The following is a 21159-nucleotide window of genomic DNA, read 5'->3' as shown; positions in this document are numbered from 1 at the left end:
TATTCTTAGAAAAATGCGCATATGATAATGTTAGATTACAACAGAATATAAAATAAAAATAAAAATGATCTAGTACAAATATTAATTATTGCATTTCTATAAAATTATACGAATTGTACTACTAAGGACTAATTTTGAAGAACAAAAATATATATACATAGAAATATATTTAAATGGACAAATATATAAATTATGCCATAAGGTTTAATCAATATACAATTTTAATTTAAAACACATTCAAAAATATTAAAACAATCAAATTCTAAAAAAATGAAGAAAATATATATTCGTGTTTGTGTATTAAATAGATTGCACATACTCTTGTGCATTTAATATATTTTAGATATAATATATATCCTTATTAATATATTACTAAAATTGCTATGTTATTACTTCGTATTAAAGACTTCTTTACAGAAAGATATACATTACTTATTAGTTATTATGCTCATTAATTATCTTAATTTTACTATATTTTTCATTATTCTTTAAGATATTATAAATCCTTATTATAAGCATAACAGATAATATTACAATAATTATGCTAAAATAAACTATATAAGAATAGGTATCCGTAATATTTGTCATCTTTTCTATAGCATCATAGAAAAAATTCCCTACTGTATTATTTTTAATCTCCGTCCATTTAATATTATTCAAAAATGTTAATCCTGGTGATAGGGGAATTCCTACAACTACCAAGAAAAAAAAAAAAAAACATAACTACTCCAAATCCGTAATTTCTAAATTTTATTTTTTTTAAAGCTATATCTCCAATTCTCCTTCTTTTCTCCAAAAAATCATTATATCCTTTTTGTTTAATCCATTTTTTCTCAATATGAAAATGTTTTCCATCAAACAATCCATTATTGTAATCAATAACATCTGTATAATATTCGGCATTCTTTAATAAACTTCTATTTGTTTGTTTGCTTTTTCTTTTGTCCGCTTTTTCATTAATATATATAGATATTTTTTCATTCACTCCATTTTTTAGAAACTTTTCTTTCAAAAGCAAATTATTTAAATTATCCTTTTCATATTTTCCTAGTGATCGATAATTTCTTGTATTTAACTTATCAAGATGATAATTATCATTCATAAATTTGCTAGATATACTCTAAACATAAAAAATAAATATTTATTATTAAAACGATTATATAATATAATGCTAGAAAAAATGTTAATAAAAATAAAAAAACACTACAAATATAATAAACATAAATATAGTTAAATTATATAATAATGCTAGATCCTGATTAAAATAGCATATCCGAGTTAAAAGGAAAAACGAAACTATTTTCATAGAAATAAGAAAGTTTTTTTCGTGTTCCATAATATAAATCATTAATATTTTATTATATTAAGAGAAAAATAAATTAACGAATATATACTTCTAGTGATAATGTGTGCTCTATTTATTTAAACAATTATTTTTATTATTTCTTCATAAATAAATTATAAATTGTATCTAAATGTTTTATACTTTACTATAAATACAATATAAAACAACATTAAATATATACTTTATAGTTTTATATCCTAATGTTATTTAAAAAAAAAAATAGATATCCTTGAAATATAATAAATTGAATTCTAGACAAATATTTAAAATATGTAATTTATTTATTTAATTCAGGTCACAATTAAAATAATTTTTTTATTAATCATCTTCACAATGAACTATAAATTAAAATGTTCATTCTTTTTTATATATATATAATGAGTTGATGTACTATACATAATTCAGAGTATATATATATAATATATTCCTCTGTACATTAAGATTATTACTAATAATTTAAAGGATTCTTCCTATTAATAATTAATTTTATAAATATTATATTCCGGAAAAACTGATTATCTTTAATAATAAATTAATTATTATAATTTTGGTATTATTAAAAGAATACAAAAACTTATATTGTGTCATTTATATAACGTGAATTAATTCCTCCACAAAACATATAATTTTTTATGTTGTATTATTTTCCTTAGAAAGTACACATTATACGATATTACAAAATCTATAGAGAAATATTTATTTTAAAAGTAAAAAAGGGATGATTTTTTATTTTTTTTTTCATATTTATTTACTGTTATCATTTTTATTAATATTTAATTTATACCATTATTTGTAAATAACAAATATTTGAACTCATCTTCTAAATTTTTTTATTTTTTTTTAATTAATTATATATATTTAGATGAAATATTAATAGAGTAAAAAAGAGGGAAAAAAAAAGGGTTAAGGATAAAATGGAATATAAATATTGATTAAATTTCCATTTTTTTAAAATATATCAAAAGTAATGAATGTACTCCTAATATGCAAGAATAATATTTACATAATAAATGAGAAAGAATAAGAACATAATCTACTAATATATATGATTTATTAACTTATTTAATTATTATTTTAGAACAAGTATATTATTTTTAATATATCGTGCTGTAAATATCTACAGATTAAAAGATATTTTGTACGTGGACCGTAGTAGAACTCCTTAAATATTTAAATAATTGATATTTTAACGAATATAATTTTAGTAACTATAAAATATTATTTGAAAAATTTTATGGCCATTTTATATTATTTTCATTAAGCGTATAATTTAAAATATATTATATATATACAAAATATAGTAATTATGTGAAATAAAACTTTATATTATTTTTATTAAAGAGAACAAAATACATGTAAATGTATATGAAAAGGAAAAATATATCTCATTTTTAATATCATAAAATTACATTATTAAATTTTTATTGATTTAATGTATATATATTATTGTAGTAACATTTATGAATAAACTATTTTGTTTTCATTTAGCATTTTCATAAACTGTCCATCTAAACTTTTACTTACCAATAATATATCAATATGAAAAATACCTTATCCCATATAATATATGTGTAATTATGCTATACATAAAACTTAGATAATAAATTAAGGAAAATAAAGTATGCATAAATAAAATCCTATTTAACATTTATTTGTAATTGAACCTTTTCAATTTAGTTAGATTCAATGTTTTTAAAACATTTTATGAGATATCCTTTTAAGAAATAAATAAAAATTGTATAAATGATTTATCATATTCTCAAATTAATAAATCCTAAACCCACAGTTTAATTTCTGTGGAAAATGCACAATTTTCTTATTATTACGTATATATATAATATGTCAATGATTTTTTTTTTTTTTTTTTTATATACATGTCCTATTAAAGTTTGTATGTTCACATTCTATGCCTTTTTTATATAAAATAAAATAAGATAATTATGTTTAAAATTTACAAATAAACATGAAAATATAAAATATTTATAAATTTCACCTTTAAAAATATTATTTTCATATATACACAATCAATATATTACCATATTCACCAAAAAAAAAAATTCATTAAAACGTTAAATTTTTATGGAGTCTTATACCTTATTTATATGGTTTAAATATAATTTACACAGATACCTGAAGTTCGACTTTTTGGAAAAAACATAATACTTTTTAATTTTTCCTTTTTTATAAATTTACTCATAAATTTAATATTTTACTATTTCTAAAAATTTTGCATATTTGAATAAACACATAATTTTTCCATGTATAGTGAACAAATATGACTAATTACATAATAATTTCATAAATATAATTCTTGCACAAAATGGGACTTATATACATGTTCAATTAAAAAACTATAGTTATGAATATTATGCTGATAAAAATCATATTACCTAGTCCAAAAGTGCAACATCCTTCCTATTTTTCAATATCCTACAGGAATATAATCAATTTCAATTAATTCTAAATCTCGTAAAACTGTCACTTAGAAAGTTATAATATTGAGAAATGGCACCTACTAATTATACTACATATGAAGTTGATTCCTTATTTCCATTAATTACATTAACATTTATTCTAATATTTATTTTTATTTTTTTTTCTAACAATAAAAATTATTCCAATTAAGTATATTAATAATCTACTAGATTCACTATTTTACGCCACTAAATTACCATTTTTATAGTACTGCATTTACGAACATGTAATTTTCTTTTAAATGTTTTAGTTTGTCTGTATATTTTCACTTTATATAATACAAAAAAAGTAAATATTTTGAAATATCTTGATGAATCCAAGGATCATATACTAATAAATAGTACTAAAGATGATAAAACTATTCTTGTAACAGTAGATATTATATTATATATCATACTGTAAAAAATTATAATTTATAAATATTCAACAATAAATATATTCGTTCATATAAAATAAAATATTAAAAGAGTTAAATGAAATTTATTTTAAAAATGCACAAAAAAAAAATGTCAATTATTTTTTTAATTATAATATTACAACGTAATATTATAAATGTATGCTCTATGGAAAACTACAAAAATCTCATGAAAAAAGGAGCGTTTAACTGAGCCCAAGTACATAATGAACAAAATATAAAAAAGTAAAGTATATATATTTTAGGAAAATGTATATATTTAATAAAGTGATAAAAAAATAAATAAAAAAATATTAATATTAATTAGACAACAAATACTAACGTTAGTACTAAAAATCAACATATATAGTATATTTAGTATTTATTCCAAAAAATATATTTATATAATATATACATATATATATATAAAAACAATTCTAAAAATAAATAAGAATAAATTTTATCACTAAGCATAGTAGAAAAGGAAAAGATTCATTAATTTAGCTAATAAAATATGTAATAGGAATTGATAATTCTAGTAATTTATTTCATAAATATATTTATGTTATATTGAAGTACAATTTAATATAACTCTTAAAAAAGAACAAAAAAGACATTAATAAGGTAAGTTAAATAATTGGATATATTATTACCTTCACATTCTGAGAGTAAAAATGATATTTTAAAACACTATCACTCATAACATCCATTATACCATGATAAAATCATAAAATATATAAAAATAAACGAAACCTATATTATGAAAAATTTAAATTTGTCAAATAGCAACAATGTAAGATCTAAAATTATTGTAGAAATGCATATGAAAGTACACAATGAATGCAGAAATGAAGAACGGAAAATCAACAAAGAAGAATTTTTATCAACATTATTACAAATGTTCACAGAAGAGGAGTATAGGATCTATCCTAATTTGACAAATGATGAGTTAATGGAAAATATTAAATGTATAAATGATATTGAAAAACAAAAATTTTTATGGAATTATGTAATATAAAGGCATAAATCTTCCTGAGAAATTTATTATAATAGACCGCTTCAACATTTTAAAGAATTAATGGAAAAAAGGATAGGCATACGTAAAAAAAGTTCAAGAATTAAATAAGAAATATTCTAGCGAAAATCAGTATATTCCATTTAAAGAAATACAAAAAGGTGCTTGGGTACAATGTATGTCGAAAAAGGGTACCATTTATAGAACAATATTTAGAACAGGATTCTTTATGGAATTAACAGAAAAATAACAGAATATTTCATGTGAATATGAAGAAAATAAAAAAGAATTATCACTAATAAATACAGAAGAATTTCATAACACAGAAATATATATATATATATACGTATATGTACATATTACTACCAAAACTATGTATACTCTTACATATGATGGTATTACAAGCATTAAAAAAAAAGGAAAATATAAAATATAAGGGAAAATACTAGAATATTGTCATAAATGAATGAGAACAGAACCAAATTTATGGAAAAATTCAGAAATAGAAAAAATCTAATTAATTTAAAAGGAGAAAATTCGGAAAATAAAAAAAATATAGGTCATATAGTGGGCGAAAATTTTAGAAAGGAGATAGACGATTGGATAAGTGAAGATAATGCAAATGTAAATTTCACAGTTAATGATGAGAAATTAAACAAAACCGTTGAAATATCAGGAACTCATATCTTGTAAATTCATAGGTATGCATCCAAAGTATATTCTGATGATATTTCAGATAAAACATCCGTTGTCCATAAAAGATAATTTTTAAATACTCTGATATCATAAGGGAACAAAAAAGAACAATGTTATGAGCAATATAAATAAAATAAGCAAAAGTCATATATAAAAATAAATATGCATATTAGGAGATATACTTAACATATATATTTCTTTTTATTTCTGTATGAATATCTAGAAAAAATTTATATTAATCTTTAAATTAATAAAAATGGGAATTTTTTAATGCGCATGTAAAAAAAAAAATTAATTGTTTTGTACTAATTATTAGAATATTAATTCACGAAGTTTTAAGTAATGTTTTTTGGCTGAATCATTAATAACTAATTTTATTCGTAAAATTCTAAGATATGTTAAATATATATCATATTTTAAATACACATTGGTTTATAATATATATATATTAGATTAATACAAAATATTGAAAAACAGTCTCCCAAAATAATAATATTATAGAGAAGTTTAGTAACCTACAAAAGAATTTGTTTAATTATATGCATATTACTTGTCAATTGTTTTTATGTTTTTCTTAAATATTTAATTTGTTTATACTTCATTTATGTAATTACTCAATGAAATATTATAACCATAATAACATAATGTTTTTCATTAAGAGGAATTTATTTTTACTATGATTTATAATAAGAACATTTTTATTGCACCTTCAAAAAGAACAATAATTATATTCTTAATCTATTTTTCTTTTACATTATGCTACAAAGTTACATGTTATGGTGAATATCACTTTCTAATATGTATAATATAATATAAAGTTTAATAAACTTATTTTTAATCTAATATGTTATTAAATAAATAAATATATTTGTTTTTTGTTTAATAATACGTAAAGCGTAATATATTATATATATATGTATATACATTCCTAACTGTATAATAAGTTATATGACAAAGAAAATTAAAAAAATATTAAAAAAAAATTTCGTTACAGATATATTTATATAATATTAACTTGAAATATTTCTATCATAATTAATCTATAGTAATTATTTTTTTAAGTCAAATACAAATTAAATATATGTTTAATAGTTTATTTTTTTTTAAATAAATTATTCCAGCAATAAAAAAATTGCTTTTATTTATATTTTAAAGCATAATATTAAAAGAAAAAGAAAACATTTTAAAGATTAAATTATTTTTTAAACTTATATTGTTTTCCCTTCAAATTTTCTTTTTTTTTTACGTATATAAATAAAGAAATATTTCAATTTCTTAAAATTTTTAAGTTTCTATTTTTCATTTTAAAAACGAATAGTATATTTAATTATGTAGCCAATATTATAAAATAAAGTAGCATTGGTGTATTTAAAATATTAACCATATTTCCTAAATTATGCATTCTTCATAAAAGGATATTTCTTTACTATATATTTTTAACCTCACAATTATACCATTTAAAAACATATTACGTCTATCAAAAATATTTTTTAAAATAAATAGATATCATATTGTATATATGGTAATGCTTATTTCGTAATATAAACTGCAAATTCGCTTTTATATTAAATATATATATATATACAAAAGAATACATTCAATTCGATAATGTACTAAAAAAAACATATTTATTTCTAATTTTAAACGAATAATGACTTTTTTCATTTCTATAGATAATTATTTAAGAATAAGAAAACACAAACAAAAATAATTGGTACTATTTTTTATACTACAAATATAATTTGGTACATAACATCGAGAAATTAAACAAATTGCACTTTTATATATTAATTTAATAAAATTCACATATATTTTTCTAAAAAATCTTGTTAGTTACAGAAATATATATATGAGCCATAATACTCTGTTTAGTTAAGAAAATATATTAATATAATAAATGAAAAATCTATTACTTTCAAATTAACAAAAAAAATAAAATAAAAATAAGTGTATATTAACACCATAACTCATTAATAAGTCGATTTACATACAGGAAGTTTTATTTATTTTCAACAATTATAGATATATTTGTTATTTATATATATGAATATGGAAATTATAAATCTTATTTTTTATATAAAACTACCTTATGTAATAAAGGATATGCCGTATTATGAATGTCACTTTTTTTTTCTAAAGTCTTTATATATTTTAGAACTTTTTTATTCAGATACAAAATTGCTGCTTCAACTACAAATGTTAATATCAAGAATACCACAGCTGATAAAACTTTATCACTAGATAATATAGGTAAAAGTTTATCAATTGCATCCAAATAATTCAATTGTTTTAAGACAAGTAATGCAATACCAACTAGTATATGGAAGCTACCTAAAATAAAAATCCCAAATAATTTTACTTTAATACTTTTTTTTAAAAACTTAAAATCTTCAATAGCTTCATTCCTAACTATATTTTTATAATATATTTTGTCAAATGCTCTTTTTTTACAATATGAATTTCGACGGGTATACATATTATATTCATTTCTTTTAGGTACTTCATAGTTTTCTCCACACTTTGATGAACATTTATCTATTCGTATACTTTTTCCTTTAGTTATTTTTTCATTGTTATATGTATCTTTTTGTTTGTACTTTCCATTATTTGGTATAACTTCATTTATCCATTTAGTATTTGAACACTTCCCTTGTTTATGTTTTGCTAGTAAACGATAAGTTATTGTACATAATTTTCCGTCAAAGGAATAATTCTTATAAAAATATGTATAAAAGTTACCCTACAAAAAAAAGAATATTATATGCATAAATTAAAAGAATAAATAATTTATTACTAACGAAATTGTTAATAAAAATAAAATGTAAATAATATTAATAATACATGCATCTATATTATTATCATACCAAATCATCGTTAAAATGAAATATCCAAGTTAAAAGCATAAACATAAAAGTTTTAGTAAATATGAGTAACTTAAAGTTTTCTTCCATGATACAAAATACTAATAGTGTAATATATTCAGTTAAAAAAAAAATTAATAATAAAACTGTATTTTGCTAGTTGCAAAAGACATTATAATAAGCTCTTTTAATATCTTTTCATAGATACTTAATAATATGTACATAACTATAATTCATTTTACTATATAAAAAATGGAATATACCCCAAAAACTTTATTATAAAATAATTATCTTAATGTAATTTATAAAAACAATAACTTTCATTAACATAATGTATTATGGACTAATTAATAATTATCCAATATATATAAATTAATTATTCTATATATTAGTACATGTAAATAATTTTATTTTTTATTCCTTTAAAAAAAAAAAAAAAAAATGGCATATGAATATTTCTAAATATTAAGTTTATATAGAATATAGAACATACACAATATATAAAATTTTTCACCTTATTTATAAAGATAATAATAAAATATCTTACTAATATTTCGCATATAATAATTATAATTTTATAAACATAATATTATGCAAAAATTGCTTATTGCTAATAAAATACTAATTACTACAATATAGTAATAGTGAAAATACTAACAAAAAAAAAAATAATATATAAGTACTAATTTTTGTGCTATATCATTTAATTCATTGAATTATTTTCTATGCAATCCTATTAATTTTTTCATAGTTTATATTACATTACAAAAATAAAATTTTCAACATATTAATAAAAAAATATATATTTTAATAGTAAATAAATATTGATTTTTTATTTTTATAATATATGCTTTGAAATTGATAATTTTAAAATATATATAATTTATGCTTTTATTTCTAAATGAAAATTTTTATGTATGCTTAAATTCATTTTTTTTTTTAATAAATTATATCTTAAGGAGAAATATTAATAGAATAAATAGCAAAAAATAAGTTATATATTATTAATCTATTGGTTTAAATATTTTACTCTTATAAAATAAAAATAAAAATTTTCTATTTTTTTTTTTTATAACGTATTAAATATTATTCTGTATGTTGTAATTTAATTCCTATTATATAGAAAATAAATAAACTACATTTTTATTCAATTTTAACAATAAAATAAATTTATATTTATAAAGTCTTATGAATATTTAAAATTAAAAAATATTTAATTAAATTATTCTTTTTTTAAGTAGTATTTGAATTTTTTATTAGGAAAATTGTGTCAGTAATTTATTAATTAAAATAAATTCACAAAAATAAAAATTTTACAAACAGATAAAAATCGGATGATGTAAAATATACATAAATATTTTTAAATAATTTAATAGCATATACTTATGCAAAAAGCAAAAATGATTAATCTTTATATAATTTATATATATTAGATCCACTAATTATTATATAAATATATTAATTCTTTAATTAATTCATAATTATTATAAGAATTATGTATAATTCTAAAAATAATAATTATTATTACTATATTCTACATAGAATAATGAAACTTAAGAAAACATTATAATAATATAGTGGTTTTATATCTATAAAATTGTACTTAATTATCAAAAAATAATTTTTTTATTATCATATATAATATTTTTATACCATCATTAATTCAATATGTAACAGTAAAAAAAGAAAAATGAAAATGAATAATACATAAAAGTATATTTATAATAACTTTAAAAAAATAATTACAGTTCGGCTGAAACTGTTAACAATAGAATTTTAATACTATATTTTTCTCCAATAATATCATTTCCTATATATTGAGAATTATATTTTATATAGTATACATAATTTATTTTATGAAACCACAAATGTAAAAAAATGGTATGATTATGAAAAAGATTTAAATAAATTATTTTGTTTTCTTTAATGTTAAATTTTTTTATTAATTATCAGGCTATTTTATACCATATTTACGAAAATTTTTGCAAACATATTATATATATTTGTTATTAGAAGTAAATTTCAATCTAATTAAAAAAAAATATTCATAGCAATAATATTATAGACTACAGCAAGGTAATTTTATACATAATGGTTAACTCCTCTTATAAGTTATTAATATAACATTTCAAAAATTAATAAAAATTTTTAATAAAAAAATTTTAACTTAAAATATAATAAATAATTAAATGATAGATTACAAAAAAATAATGTAAAAACGGTGTAAATAAATTAAAGTAATAGTTTTTAGTTAATGCTTTTAAAATACTGATAAACAAAAATTCAACATATACTTTAGATAAAATTACATTTTACATAATAGTTATTCATATCTATTAAAATATTTATTTATATCACTCACATAAAATTTTATATTCTACTACTTTTTGATTCTTAATTATCTATATATTATATCTTCTAAAGGTTCATATTAAATTTTTCTATGAAATGCATTTTTTTTAATTTATATATATACTATAATGATATCAATAAGATTTCTTTTTTTAATATTGAATGTTTGAATAATAATAATGTTCTTATGTAAACACTAGCGGAACTTCAACTAAATTTTTATTTATAATTATGACAACTAATAATAGTGATATAAAATTTTGAAATGAATCATAATTTAATTTTCGTGCATAAAAATTATTACTATATGCTGTTTTTTTTTTTTTTTTTTGATATAAATAATTGTATTAACATTTTTATTAATGACGTTTATTATTAGTTTTTGTCATCTATACTTATAATATATTCTTCTTATAATTAATATATATTATATTAATAAAACCTTTTATTAATATCTTTAATATTCAAATTTAATTATGTATATTTTAAATACAATTCTTGTCTAGTATAAAGTACAAAATATTCATTAACTACAACTTATATAGATAAAAGCTGCGTGCGTCAGATTCCATATTAGGTTACACAAAAAAATTAGATACAATAAGAATATATAAATATTATTAGGAATGTAAAGAGTTTGTACATGGATAATAATATAATATATAATCTTAATTTTCTATTTATCGTTTATTATAAAAAACAAATAATCTAAAAAATATTTTATTCTGGTTTAAAGCAAGATTACATGAGGGGGAATTCATAGGGATACTATATTATCTGCTAATTTATTTCTTCTCAATTCATTCATTATAGCTATAAATAAAAATTTATTTTTATATTATATATAACTATAACATATTTGTTATATCTGAAGCTTTAACAAATCATAAAATCTATTTATTTGACCATTTTTGAGTATAAATAAAATAAATAAAAATATTTTACCAATATGCATTCGCAACTCGTACTTTATTAGAATCCTAATTTCTTACTAATCATCAAAGTTAAATATATTATTTCACACGTAAAAAATAATAATATCATTTGCTAAAATTATAATTATTTGAAAAAAACAAAGTGTTATAAAAAAATTCAATTAATAATATTATTACAAAATATAAAAAAAAGTACACACAAATAAATATAAATAGTGGAAAACAAGAACATATATATTTTAATTATGCCATTTTTTTTCTTGTTCTTTTTAATTACGCATATTTAATAGAAATGTATATTTATCTGAATTTTGTATATTTTTTAATATCTATAAACTAGATCATTTGATAGTCTGTATAACACCACTGATATGAAGTTCATCGTTCTACATTTACTACACTAAATCTCCTCCTACTAGAATTCCTATAAGTACGTTTTATGAATCTCTTTTGTAATCTTTCCTGATTTAATACAGTGAAATTAGTCCTATATCTTTTTTTCCTTTTTTTAATTTTACCTAAACATGATCCAAATGGAGTAAACTAATAAAAAAATCAAGAAAGTAAAACTTATAAAATATAATTATTTTAAGATAATAAAAATTTAACAAAAGTGCATTATGAATTGTTACTTATAACGTATTAATTGTAATAATTTTGTTTTTTGATTATTACCTTAAGATAAAGGAAAAAAATAAATATGAATCCCATTACTAATGAAACTACAATCGAAATACGGACGAAAACATTCCTTAATATATTATATTCTACAAAATTTCCAGAATATATTTGTCTATTTGGAATATGACTATAAGTTTGCATGTCTTTTTTGAGCATTATAATTTGGGAATTACCTAAATCTCTAAAACCCGATGAGTTTGATTTCAATCTCCTTTTAGTTTTAGCTATATTTACTAAGTATTTTGGGTTCCAATTTTTTCCTTTTTTAAATTTATAACCACCAGTGCCTTTTTCTCTTATAAAAAAGCCTTCTTCAACCAATTCTTCCATATATTCACACAGTCCGTAGTCATCATTCTCCGAAGCGTTAGATTGACAAGTGAGTGTTCCTTTTCCAAAATTCCATCTAATACTATCGTCTGTCTTTTCTTCAGGTGACATATTATTTTTTTTTACTGGACCACTTACGCGCAACTGGTTCGTACTTTTTTGAGATTCAGACATTTCCGAATATGTACTAGATATTATCACCTGTACTTCCTTAGATGAGCTATTAGAGACATCTTCTTCAGTATTTCCACCATCTCCAATTACACCACTTCTTACATTAACATTTGCTCGGAATAAATTACAGGACATACCTCCATTATTTGTAGAAGATCTGCCATTACTAAGTACTGGACATCCAGTGAAATAAAATGAATTCAAAAAATCTTGATCTAACTCTGTAGAATCATGTTTTTTTTTATCAGTTTCAGTTCTAATATCTTTTAATCCATTACAACCTCCTTTTTCCATAGAATCCAATTCATTTAAGAGCTTATTTGGATCAAACTCATCTGCACAATTCAAAAAATAGTTAGGACACTTCGATACTTTTTTGTCACAACAATTTTTCTTTTTTTGATTATATAAACCTTTAATACCATTAAGGTATTTTTTATATTTATCATTCTCAACAGAATTACAAAAATTTTTACTTTTAATAAACTCATGGTTTACAAAGTAATCATACAAATATTTCTCATCTTTTTTATTATTCAATCCATTTAAAGCTTCATCATCGAAATCATAATTACAATTCAATATCCAATAATCTTCCGTAAGGGAAGTTTGGAGATTACGAAATTCATTAACAACAGCTTTAACATCTTCTTCTGGTGAACTTTTTTCAAACAATTTCCATATTTCTTCATATACCCAGTATTTATAATGTAAACAACGGTGATTATAGCTCCATAATTTATCCTCTTCGGGTATTTTTTTTAAATTTCTTGCAACTTTTTTACAAAGATTAATACAATTAACTTTGTATTCGGTTTTTACTGATTCAAATTTATCACAATTGAAATTATTATCTACTTCACTGATCTCAGATTTAAATTCTTTATATATCTTATTTGAAGGTAAGTGTTTTAAAATTTCTTCCTAAAAATTGAAGAGAAAAAAAAAAAAATTAGTAAATTCTGAAATACTTTTTATAAATTATATATATTTTACTAATCAACCACATTAGAAATTGTATATAAATTAAGGGGGGTAATTAATATTTATATGGAATATTAAAGTATACATAATTTATTTGCTCCATTTCTATAATTTCCTTTTAATTTTACGAGATAGAAAAAAAAATAAAAACTATACATATATAATATTATATGCATAAATAGTGACAACATATTTGAAAAATTAGCGATTTGAGTGGACGTTTTTTATTAGTATTTAGGTCAAAATATTTCTTAATTAATAACATCACCTAATTTATTTCATATCATAAATTATAATTACATTGTTTTTATTACATTATTGTAATTAACTGAATCCTAAATAAATTTATGGTTGCCACAATACAGTAACAAATAGTGAAAAAAAATTAATATGCGGTATAAAACAATTTCATTATATATATATTAAATCAATATTGCCATATTTTCTTTAATAGAGAATAGATTTTTTAATATAAAAATATTAATTTATTGTGATTTTTGTTCAGCATTTTTATACTTCTATATATTTATTTATGATTCACTATAATTACCTAATAAAATTACAATATTTTCCTTTAGTTTAAATAACTATTATTCCAATATTAAGAATAAAATAATTCCATTAAAGTTATATCACTTATCATAGTGTGAAGGATACAATAATACATACATGTATTATAATCATTAATCAAATGCAAATTAAAAAATTAATATGTTAGTGAAAGCGTTATATTACAAAAAAATAGAAATGAAAAAAAAAAAAAAATAAATGATTTTAATATAATAAAACATATATATATATTTATTTTAATTATAATTCATATATTTTTTACGTTTCCTAAGTAACCAACTGCAAAAACTTCGCCTTTGTTAAGGTTCATATTAAGTTTTAAGTTTCTATTTTTTTTATCATATCATGATTTCCACTGTATATTTGTTTGTATGGATCAATAATTATATAAATAAATGAAACAATTAGAAGAATTACCTTTAAAAAAAATGTATAAGAAAAACTTAAGAATAATAATTTTCTTTAAAATATGGATAAAAATTCAATTATTTTTTCATTATAATGAAATTATTATTTTAAATTTAACTGAAAAAAAATTAAATTAATCTGAACTCTATAAGTTAAATATGAAAAAAATTTCCTTACAATATCTATTAAATTTTTCATAAATACTAAATAAAAGATGAAAGTAACACCATTATGGTACATAATTCAAAGATTTACCTTAAAATTTCATATGCTTTTTTTATTTTTAACGATAAATTTACTAAAATATAATTTATTTTAGAAGTAAATATTAAAGAATATTTTTTTATATTTTTGGATATGCATCTTTTTAATAGAGTATTTTAAAAAAATTTTCCTTTTAAATATAATAATTTTAATATAATGAGTATATAAAGATTAATAAAAAAATTACACTTGATCATAAAGAAATAGTTACCACAATTCATATATATATATAGCATTTCTCTTATCACTGAGAAATATTTGAATGTTAAAAGAAATATTTTTTTTTATATAATTCTTATTTCATTTATCCATAAATTAAGCTTTTCTTTAATATATATATAATGTTTTATTTTATTTTTTTATATATTATATATTTTTTTCATAGTATATATATGCATAAAAACATTTTTCTTTTTTAACGAAGCTCCTATAAATAAAAAAATATAAGATTTATTACAATATTATTCTTCGAATAAAAAAATAATGATATATTGCATTGTTTTTAAAATAAACTGTCTTCTAATTATCATTTATTTCATATAATTTCTTTAAACAGAGACCTTAAGAATTATGTCTATTAAAATCAGTCTTACTGTTATACAGAATTCACTGATAATATTACAATGAAGTTTCAAAATGATAATAATATATTTCAATTATTTTTATTATTATATATTTTTCTTAAATTATATATAACATTTTTTTCATAAGTAATATTTTTGATTATTTAATTTAGTGTATGTGAAATTTATAACTTTCTTATCATAATTTATGTTATTAATAAACATTAATCATATTCATAATGTAATTATTATTACAAATATAATATTTTTTATAATATTCATTTAATTACATTTATTAAGTTAAATATGCTATAATTAAATAATTATTCTCATCAAACTAATTAATTTATTAATATATAAGTTAAAAAATGTTCTTTATAATAAGTCATATATGCTTCAACTGGGAACAAACTCCAGGGGATATAGATAAAAAAAAATTTCTATTTTTAATTAATGTTCTAATGTTTTGAATTATTTTTAAAAAATCTTTTTTTATATATATAGTATGCAAATTACATTTTTTATATTATAAGGTATAATATATCATATGAACACCGTAAGTTTAAAAATACCAAAAATTTTATATATTTTTAAATGTTTCGATAAAATATGATCATATAAAAAATATTAATTCTGATAATTTAGTTAGCATAAAAATAATATATATAAAAGAAATAGTAATATATTTTTTTCTGTTATGGGATTGTGTTTAATTTAATATATATATTGAGATATTCTTGATTAGTATAACACATTTATAATCAGTATTAAATATAACATTTACATTTAATAAATAATTAAATATATAATTATAGTGTAAAAATATATTTTCATGGAACATTTATTTAAAAAAAGTATAAAAAGGGGAAGTTATTTACTCATTACTTAAATGCTAAAATGTGTTTCATTTAAGAATTTTATTAAAGAAATATATTTACCACATGAAACTGCCACTTTCCTATTTCAAGATATATATTTTTTGTTTGCATAACCTACTTCGGCGTAAATATCGATATGTTGATAATAATCAAATACTACATTTAAGGTTAAATTTCTACAAAATAATTTAATAAAAGTGTACATAAAAATATGTTAATATTCTTTTGATCAGATGAATAGATAAACGAATAAAATAATATTACAACTTGAAAATATAAAACCTTTTAAAAAATATATAAAATTCACATATTTGTTCTAATCCTATATTAATAAATATATTTATTATCATATTTTGTTATATATTAGACAATATTGTGTTCCTTTATATATGTTTAATATATAATTTTACACAATTTAATGTGTATATTATAGAGTACATATTATAACTAATGGATTCTTGGAAATAAAATAATTTGCATATATATATTATATACAAACAATAAACATAAAATTCATTAGTTCTTCATTTCCTAAAATATCCTCAATATAACATATTTTTCTTTTCAATACTTTACAAAGCATATGTAGCCAACAATAGACATCCATAATTATTTCGTTAAATATTTAATTCCCATGATATTACTATATTAAAAATATATATATATTCAATTTTATAAAGTTTCGCATTCAATATTTTATAAAATAAACAAAAATAAAATTAACCTAATGAAAACATCTCAATATATTTATGGATTAGTTTATAAATTGAATATATATTATTATGAAATATATAAATTTAGTATATTTACAAAAATTAATAATATATTAAAACATTCCAGAAATATTCGAAATCATAATAACACTTAAATAATTCTTTTTATTGGTATTAGTTGTTGTCTTTGTTAAGTATATAATAGAATGAGTGCCCAACCTCTATTATAGTAAGGCTATAAAGGAATACAACCCCAAAATATATTAAGAAAATAAATAAATAAAATTAGTTAAAAAAAAAAAAAACGAGTAACATATATTATAGATAAAATAAGTCTTTTATTGATTTTAATTTGACATGTGCGTCAAAATCCCATTAATTAAATTATTCATTATATTTAATGTAATTGTTAGTGAAATAAGAAAATAATAGCACTAACAATATTAAGAAATTGTATATAAACTTTCCATTATTTAATCACTAATAAATGATATTTAGAAAGAAATACAACAATTTATCTATTAATATTTTTTTAATTATTGTTTAATAATTTAACCTATTAATGATATAAAAATTATATAAAATATATACATTATTTAAATATAATTTTCAGTATAACATATATATTCAAGTAATTTGTGAAACATCGAATAAACACTATAATTAGATACAAAAATAATATAACATATGCTTTCTAAACCTTATTTTACTATAATGACTTAGAATCCCCAATATTGTAAGCAGTTATAAATTATCTATAACTAAGAAGTATATTGTTTCATTGTATATTCATAATTTCACTTTTAGTATTTTTTGTAAAATATTTCGCATGTAACATATTATATAAAATAAATAATAATAATAATTTTTTTGTAAAAAAAAAAAAAAAATACACGTATCACTTTAATAAAAATTATTCATATGCACATAGTGAATGTAATAAAAGACATATTTATTATTAAGTTAACAATGGTAATATATTTTCTTATATAACCTATAAAAATCATTTTAGATTTGATCAAAAAAAAAAAAAAAAAACGATTATTCAAATACAAAGTGATATACTGGACTAACATTATATGAATTATTCCATTATACATTAATTTAAAAAAATATATATATATACATATATATATATATATATATAATTCGTGAAATTCACTTTAACATTAAGATGTATACATGCAGACAAAATATTTAGTTAAACTGAAGTAATTCCTTAAAGTGAAAATTGAAAATTATCCAAACGGTAAAAAATTCAAATCAGCAAAAGAATTAAAAACATACTTTTTTATAGTCTCCTAATAAAAACACCAATATACATAAGGGAATTTATAGAATAAAAATTGTAATTATTATGGTTGTTAAGTATATCTTTAAAGATATGACCATATATGTTAAATTTATCTTTACATAAAAACTCTTATTACTTCATATTTAATCTTTCTCTGAACTTAATATTTTCATATTTTATAACTTTTTTATAGTAATAAACCATCCCTAATATAAATATGACAATAAATATAAGGAAAGGTATTCCATAAAAGAAAATAGGTAATACACGCATTTTGTCAGTATTACCCCATTTACCACTGCCTAACAATGAAGGTAAAACCCCTTCTACTCCCAACACATTACCTTGAGATCTAGTTATGTATAACATGTGTAATAAGCCCAACAAACCACCATCCACTAATTTTTCTAACGAAAGATCTATTATGGGTAGTATTAATATTAAGATAAATAACAAAAGAAAAGCAATTCGTATTCTGCGCTTTTTACGTTCTAGTTTTTTATATTCCTTATTTTCAATAGTTTTGATATTTTTAACGTAATTTTCATGATCAAGGTTTTTAAATATTTTTTTTTCAAAATCGTAATACTTACTTGTTTTACGCATAAGAAATTTGTTTTTCTTATCATTTATACTGTATTCCTCCTTATATAATGGACTTCTACATGAATGTTTATGTTTTCTACTTGTTTCTTTTTTATTATTAGATATATGTTTTTTTTCTTTCACTTCATTATTTGACATTTCTTCCTTAAAACTTTCATTACTTGAATACTTATCCTGTTTATGTTTTGCTAATAACCGATTATTTCTAGTATTTAATTTTTTACGAAGGTTGCATTTTTCATCCAAATTTTTATTTAAAGAGCTCTAATATAAAAAGAATAATGTAAATATTTCTTCTTTAAATGGAAAAATATACTCATACTTAAATGCATTAATAAAAATAAAAAATTATAATATAAATAACACAAATATATTTGAATAATACAATCATACCATATCAATGTAAAAGTTACATACCCAAGGTAAAAGTACAAACGTTGAAATTTTAATAAATAAGAACAAAATTTTTTGTTCCATCATAAAGTTTTCCAGAGTTATAATATGTTCAGAAAGAATTATATTTATAACAACTATTATATATTCAACATAAAATACTATTATATATTTTTATTTAATTTTTGTTTAATATTTTTTCATAAAAAGGTAATAACATATATATATCTAAAATGCATTTTACAGTATTAACCAAAAAAAAAAAAAATACCTTAAAAATTATATTATAAATTTTAAATATTTACTTTATGAATAAAATAATATCTTTAAGTAATATATTATAATTTTAACTCATTCATATATATTCAATATGTATAAGTTAATTATTCAATATAGTCTAGTAATTACAAGTTCTTTTTATAGAAATTATTCAATATAATAAAAAAATACACGATATATTAATAATTTTAAATACTAATTTAATTTACAGAATAAAACGTATATAATATAGATTAATTGCATTATTTTGTGTATTAGCATAATAATTTTTAATTTTAATGATGTTTTCATATTATCAATGATAATTCCTAATATATCACAAGGTGAAAAAAAGTGTTATTCATTTTATAAAATGTTAATTACTATTACTATACAATAATTGTAATAATTAATGAAGAAAATAAAAACTTGCACATGCTTTTTTTGTTAAATATAACACGATTTTAGTTGGCATATAAACAGGAATTTTAGGTTATCGTTTACAATACATTTAGGAAGTTCAATTTATAACGTACTATTCAATCTATGATAAATCATATATATTTTATAAGTAAATAAAAACTTATTTTTTATTTTCAGTTATATTTCTAAAAAATTTAATTCTTAATTATATCCAATTTGTACTATTATTTGTAACTATAGATTTTTTATATTAGTTCTCCTAAAGCTTTTATTTTTTATACACATATGTATATTTGAATAAGTATTAATATATTTTAAAAATAAAAAAAAAGGAAACAGTAAAATAAATGAATAAATGTTGTATACAATTACCCTAATATAAAAAATTCTAAATAATATAAATTTATTTAAGGCATTAATATATAGGTTATTGTATACATATTAGCAATAAGGAAGTATAACAATATCATATAACAAAATATATTAGGTAGTAACATCTTTACTGACAATTTTAGAGCTAATATAATAGTTTTTGTTTAGTATTCTA

The 21159-nt window shown here is 18.7% G+C and overlaps 3 protein-coding genes and 2 pseudogenes across 3 annotated transcripts, besides 2 other annotated features; 1 reads left to right on the top strand and 4 right to left on the bottom strand.

Moving 5' to 3' along the window:
- Nucleotides 1–435: 435 nt before the first annotated feature.
- PmUG01_01034700 lies at nucleotides 436–1348 on the bottom strand (annotated as a pseudogene).
- Nucleotides 436–1348: a sequence feature (fam-m protein, pseudogene).
- A 3626-nt stretch (nucleotides 1349–4974) lies between these two features.
- PmUG01_01034600 lies at nucleotides 4975–5922 on the top strand (annotated as a pseudogene).
- Nucleotides 4975–5922: a sequence feature (STP1 protein, exon 2, pseudogene).
- A 2068-nt stretch (nucleotides 5923–7990) lies between these two features.
- On the bottom strand, nucleotides 7991–8876 carry PmUG01_01034500 (Plasmodium exported protein, unknown function; the record flags this gene model as incomplete). The annotated part of the gene is made up of 2 exons (XM_029008568.1): nucleotides 7991–8665; nucleotides 8790–8876. The coding sequence occupies 2 exons, from the start codon at nucleotides 8874–8876 to the stop codon at nucleotides 7991–7993; spliced, it is 762 nt and encodes a 253-aa protein (XP_028860115.1).
- Nucleotides 8877–12451: 3575 nt separating this feature from the next.
- On the bottom strand, nucleotides 12452–14345 carry PmUG01_01034400 (PIR protein; the record flags this gene model as incomplete). The annotated part of the gene is made up of 3 exons (XM_029008567.1): nucleotides 12452–12616; nucleotides 12749–14182; nucleotides 14328–14345. 3 exons carry the CDS (start codon nucleotides 14343–14345, stop codon nucleotides 12452–12454), a joined length of 1617 nt encoding a protein of 538 aa, XP_028860114.1.
- A 4719-nt stretch (nucleotides 14346–19064) lies between these two features.
- Nucleotides 19065–20018, bottom strand: PmUG01_01034300 (fam-l protein; the record flags this gene model as incomplete). The annotated part of the gene is made up of 2 exons (XM_029008566.1): nucleotides 19065–19802; nucleotides 19932–20018. 2 exons carry the CDS (start codon nucleotides 20016–20018, stop codon nucleotides 19065–19067), a joined length of 825 nt encoding a protein of 274 aa, XP_028860113.1.
- Between the last annotated feature and the right edge of the window lie 1141 nt (nucleotides 20019–21159).

This window comes from Plasmodium malariae (assembly GCF_900090045.1).
Source record: "Plasmodium malariae genome assembly, chromosome: 1".
Classification (NCBI taxonomy): Eukaryota; Apicomplexa; class Aconoidasida; order Haemosporida; family Plasmodiidae; genus Plasmodium; species Plasmodium malariae.
The sequence above is the reverse complement of the archived record's forward strand: the minus strand, read 5'-3'. Positions and strand labels throughout refer to the sequence as shown.